We start from the raw sequence: 6,110 nt of genomic DNA on the forward strand, positions 1-6,110 counted from the left end.
ATAAAAAAAAAAAACCACCTATACACCGCATGGGTTTTACTCTCTCTAGAAAATCCGTTAATTTTCAATGGTTTTTACTAGAGTCCAAACCAATAACTTGGGCTCCACAAGAACTTTTCACTCCAACTTAAGGAGCAGAGATTTACCTCTTCTTGAGTTGTTTGTCTTTGGAAACTCACTTCCTCACCACCTTCCAACTCAAATTTTTCATAAATTTTCTGGTTAATAATGCCCCTCAAATTAGTGATAAATTATTACCTTGTGCATAGTGTTGTAAAAATCACTAGTCGCTAGTCGGGCGGTGGAGTAAGGATTAGAGATTAATCGGGATTAATCGGATCAGACTTTAATGTATTTTTTTCATTTTTATATACACAAGCACACATTGCTTTATGTAATTTTTAGTTTTATACATCCACAATCATATTTTGGCTAGAATCTCGCTGGAAACTACTAGTTTTTGATAAAATCTCGTCGAAAACCAATGATTTTGTTCGAAATCTCACCGGAAACCCTGATTTTGGTCAGAATCTCACCGGAAACGGCCAATTTTGACCGGATTTCATCGTTGACTGATTAATTGGTCGACTAGCCCAAAATTAATCAGTGAAATGAAGACTAGTGATTCATCAGAGATTAATCAGTACCTAGTCTGGATTTTTGCTAACGCTGCTTGTGCACTTTCACTTTTTTACTTTTTTTTAATGACTTAACATTTTTACTTCTTTGAATTATCAAAACTTATCAATTTGGAACCTTTTATCACTATAATTGCACAATATTTCTTCATAAGTATAGCTATTATAAATAATAATTTTTTATTTATTTATGTATACATATTTTTATATTTAATATGTTACATAAATATAAATTAAAAAAAAAACCGTGATGAAATGAAGCCTGCAAGGTGTATAGATTTGTCATAGGCATTGAACACATGGAATGAGATCTTCCATATAATTTTGCACAAAGTAGCGATATTGTTATCTTGGGAGTTGATATTCAATTACAAAAGAACACTTCTCAACCTTTTGGAAGCTTCTAATATCTCTTCTCTCTGGCCGAAGGCACTCACCCGTATACACCCTTCGCCCCCAGGCCCGAAACCACTTCCTGGCATTGTAATTATATGGGTTTTCTTCAAAATCTCAGAAAACATGTCCCATGATCTTGACCCTGGAAAGTGTACCCATACATACGGTGCGTTTACACCACCATATACTGCTAGACCTAACGAAGTAAACGTTTCAACCAAGATTTTTGTGTTTTCCATGTAGTAATTAACCACTGACATCATTTCCTGAAACATTAATATCTTTTATCATAATATCTAATAAGAGTCAATATTAATGAAAATCAATGTTTTCAAAAGAAGACTAGACAACCAAACAGCCGCTTTACCGGTTCACTAATCGAATCATATTTAAAAACAGGCTACCACAGAAATAACATACAAATTGAAGCAACCCATTAAACAATTTATTTATTTATTTTGTATATTTAATATTATTTGAGGTTATTTTTTCATTTATTATGTATCATTTTCTGATTAAATATAGGTTAACACAAATTTACATAAATGTAATAACCAAACTACATATATGTAATCATAAAACTATGTATAACGATTGACAAAACTATCTTTAAAAATATTAAATATAAAAAAGAAATAAATAAAACGATTGGTTGTTAAGAGTTCTTGTAGTTCTTCAGTTATTTAAAAGTTGTTAAACTATATAAAAGTTTTTATAAATTATTTTGATCCTACATATGATATAAAAAATACGAGAAACCTTATGTTTTTTTTTGTGTGAATTTGCAATTTTAGTAAAATATGAAAACTTAAATAAGTAAAATATGAAGACTTGACTAAATAAAATATGAAGTCTCAAGTAATAAATAATTCATAAAATGAAATTTTGAAGGAAAAAATTAAAAATCCGGTCCGGTTTACTGATTCGATGCTTAACGGACTGGTATAAACGGAGAACGGTTAAAAATACTTAACCAAGAAATGAAATTAAAAAAAGAAGAATAATAATAAAAAGATTGGAAATCCGGTCCGACCTCCTGGTCGAGTTCAGCCGGTTTACTGGTCCAATGGTTAATCGTACAGTTCAGAAGGAGAAGAGTCAAATATGCTTAACCGGATGGGTTCCATGCACGGTTCGGGTGCAACCAGCCGGTTATGAAAACAATGCTGAAAATGCAACCAAAAACACACCTTGAAGCCATCTGGGGAGAGACAAGCTAGCCCGCCAGCTTGAGCTATCCTCGAGGCACCATTAAAGCAAGTGCACACGATGCGGTCAAAGTCATGTATGACCGGAACCTTGTTAGCATAATACAGCTCATCTGGGACCACGGTCCACCCGAGACGAACACCCGTGAACCCTGCAATCTTGGAGAAGGAAGAAATTTCAATAGCACACTGCAAAACACAAAATACAAACGTAAGTTTGCAAAATACTACAGGCAATGTTGACTTAAAAGGTCAACTACCTCTCTTGCACCAGGGATTTCATAAATTGACTTTGGGCTATTGTCGGTTACATAAACAGCATATGCAGAATCGTAAACAATAATTGATCCGTTCTTTCTAGCGAAATTCACGAGCTGTGTCAACTGGTCACGGGAAGCTGCATGGCCAGTTGGGTTATTTGGAGAGCAAAAGAAGATGATGTCGGTTCTTGATGTGGTTGACAAGTCTGGAAAGAAGTTATTGTGAGGCCCGCATGTCATGTACTCGATGTTTTTATATTTTAGTGTTTCGGCTAGAAACTCCCCTGCTTGCCCGATTATAACACTCGAATCCATATAAGCCTGATCAATCCAAAACATAGATTGTCATTTGACCATAACACAAAACCAGTATCAGAAGTTTGAGCAAATGCGGATGGGATTATTTATTGATAAAGGTGGTAATTTCAGCACATTTATTCTAATTCTAATTCGGGCATGTGCATGTCATCACTAACATGTCAAATGGGTATAATAAAAAAAAAGAAGTATAGCAGGACACAGGTCAAATAACAATACCGGGAAATTCGGATCTTGCACGGCAACTGAAACGCTCGATCCCAGAAGCAGCTGCAGCAGAAAACAACAAAAAGGTGTCGAATGTCAATTGATAGACCATTTAGATAGTAATGCAGAAAAACAAGGACTTTCATGAATAAAAAGAAAAACCAACCTGAAGGCGAGATATATCACACTGTGCCCCGTCTGATACAAAAACTTCTAAATCTTTTACACCTAAACCTTTATAAAATGTTTCTGCAATTGCCTTCCTTAAATCCTGTTTACTATATTAGGATTTATATATATAACAAACAAGATCATCTGTAATAATGAGATGGTAATCGTACCTTGTTCCCTTGCTCAGGACCATAACCTCTGTATCCTTTGTGTGTTGAAAGACCTCGTGCATACTTTGTTTTAAGCAAATCACTATTAGTAAAGTGAAATAAACACGAATTAAAGAGAACGAGTGAACCACTTTACCTCAGCCATGTTTGAAGTAATAATATCAGGAATGGGCTGTGTGGTATCACCAATCCCGAGCCTTATGATATTTGCATCAGGGTACTTCTTCATATGTTCAAGCTCCCTTGCTTCTATCTGCAATAACCATAAAATGGTTCAATCTCAATTCATGCAAAACTTTTGAAATTCGAAAACTAATTTCAAAACTTTAGCAATGTCAAAATTAATATCAAAACTTTTGATATTAATTAGTCTAAGACCAAAAAATTATGATCAAATTAACCTCAGGGAACAAATAGTTGTGGCGCAATTTCTCCAAGTTCACATTACGAACAACTTTAGTGCAACGAACAGTGGCTGCAACATTTTAACAGTTCCATAATTGATATGATATAAACTGAATTTTATTACGTAAGACATGGGAAATATCATACCTAGGCTCTCATTTGGTGCTTTCATGCTGCAAAAAAATAATAAAAATACAATGTCAAAATAATAACTTAGTATGTCAAACGTAAAAAGTATTGAAGTTTACCTAGCTCTAGATTGCAAAAAGATTGTATGGTTCATTAAATTGCTAGTTGAAAAGATAGGCATGTTCTTTTCAAGTTTTCTTGATCTAACAACTATCTTAAGTGCTAGCGGTATTGTTGGTGAAGTGAGTGGTGAAAATCAGCATGATTTGATGTCTTTATATACTCATCAATCGTGTAATAAAATGCATAGATAAGAAAAATAGTCAATCGTGGATGTGAACACGTGTATAACCAACAAATGGACCATGTTATCATCTAGTTTCAAACTCCTCAAGGTCTTTGTTTTCCATGCTTTCTTGATATGCCCCTGGTTGACCTTATGATTATCCAATATTAAAATTTGTTCTAATACAAAACTACCGTCTTTTTGGTCATTTAAATCGCAAAAGCAATAAATTCAACACCAATTCTATATATGCTTACACTATTTAGATGCATCAAGATGTGTCAATTACCAGGGTTTAGGTAAGAATGACTCAATTTGGTTTGCTTATTTACCTCAAGCAGGTCAATAGCCCAAACAAAAGTGTAGCTGAAAGTTATTATTAGTGTATGCAACCACCTAAATTTGTGTATCCAAAGTTTGTATTCTTGTTGGTAATTGGATTTGTTTTTCCACATTGGTGTTCAAAAAAATGAACCAAAAAGTGCTAACGGGTCAACCTAGCCCATCCCAGCTCCCGTACTGATTTGACCCGTTAAGTAAATGATTAACACTTAAATGAGCACCCGAATATCACATCTTAAAAATTCCATGTTATGCAAGATGGAAAATATATATTTATCACAAAAGTTCATTTCCAATAGCAAGTGATTAACGACAAGTAACGCACACAAATATGGAAAAAAACGCATTTCTTCGCGCATGGAAAGTCAAGGGAAATTGTGTCCAATTGTAGCAAATGTTGTCATGTATGTTATAGTAATTTAGCTGCCTGCTAAATACCACGGGAAGAAGAAAAGACTATTCTAGGAAATGAAAGGCAATTGTAGCAAATGTTGTCACGTATGTTATGAAAGTCAGTTGACCCATTATCCAACTTGCCCAACACCCTCTCTCTCTCTGTGGAGTCTGGCCCCCCGGGCCACCTCTACGTGCATCCATACGTTACACTTACAGGACTTGTCCCAATTTTCCTAACATCAAATCAAGGACATGAACTCCCGAATATCACATCTTAGTGCCTACCCATGCCGAATTAGACAAACCGAAAAATTAAGAAAACAATAAACATGTGGTGTGTATATTTCTCTGGAAGTGATTAACGACAAGTACAGCAAACAAGCATGGAAGAAAACATTTTTCCCCGTTTGGAAAGTTAAGGGCGATTGCGTCCAAGTATTATCGCGTATTAGATAGTACGAAGAAAAAAATTATTCTTGGAAGTCAAGGGCAATTGTGCCCAATTGTAGCAAATGTTGTCACGTATGCTATAGTAATCTAGCAGCCTGCTAAATTCCATATGAAGAAGAAAGATTATTCTTGGAAGTGAAAGGCAATCTTCATTCGGGGCATATGAAATTCCAACTTCTTTGTTAAAAAGTCAAGGGCATTTTTGTCCATTCAATGCAAGTGCTATTGCTTGCCACTTTTTTCTAGTAAACATGAATATACTATCACCTGATTGTCACTTCTAGGAGTTATATTGTCATGAAAGAGTAGAGAAGATCTTGTTAATTTTCTTTTAAGATCATTTATACAACCATAATGTAAAGCAATGCTCCAAGAAAAGTAAAAGTGTGGATTAGTGATATCATATTCATTTTAGCACTGTGTGAAGAGGAGCCATTAAATGAAAATTTCACATGGAAAAACAACTAGGACTTAGAATACTCAAGGGGACTAGGAAAGACAACATGCTAGCATTAAAAGGTTTAACAAACTAATATTGCTAGTCAATCAAAAAGCACACCTTTGGCTGTTGGACAAAAATGTCAATATCTTGAATAGTTCATGTGTTGGAAATTAATACTTCTAGAAAAATTAGTTACACAATTAGTATTCGAGTACATCAAACAACCAAGCATTACTGTCTAAAGTTAAGTTTCATATATTTGAAAAAGCTAAATCATATTCGCTCATATTAA

General features: G+C 34.4%; 1 protein-coding gene across 1 annotated transcript; it reads right to left on the reverse strand.

The window, feature by feature from the left end:
- Positions 1-907: 907 nt before the first annotated feature.
- Positions 908-4,504, reverse strand: LOC143632881 (aminotransferase ALD1, chloroplastic). Its single transcript, XM_077101299.1, has 10 exons — positions 4,022-4,504; positions 3,921-3,946; positions 3,770-3,843; positions 3,505-3,621; positions 3,369-3,431; positions 3,194-3,298; positions 3,040-3,090; positions 2,503-2,823; positions 2,225-2,431; positions 908-1,300 (listed from the first exon to the last, which is right to left on the reverse strand). Exons 1-10 carry the CDS (start codon positions 4,081-4,083, stop codon positions 1,007-1,009), a joined length of 1,320 nt encoding a protein of 439 aa, XP_076957414.1. The 5' UTR covers positions 4,084-4,504; the 3' UTR covers positions 908-1,006.
- Between the last annotated feature and the right edge of the window lie 1,606 nt (positions 4,505-6,110).

The sequence above is a fragment of the Bidens hawaiensis genome, unplaced genomic scaffold (genome assembly GCF_021521415.1).
Source record: "Bidens hawaiensis isolate Kalapana, Puna unplaced genomic scaffold, B.hawaiensis_p1.1 tig00006538_1, whole genome shotgun sequence".
Taxonomy (NCBI): Eukaryota; Viridiplantae; Streptophyta; class Magnoliopsida; order Asterales; family Asteraceae; genus Bidens; species Bidens hawaiensis.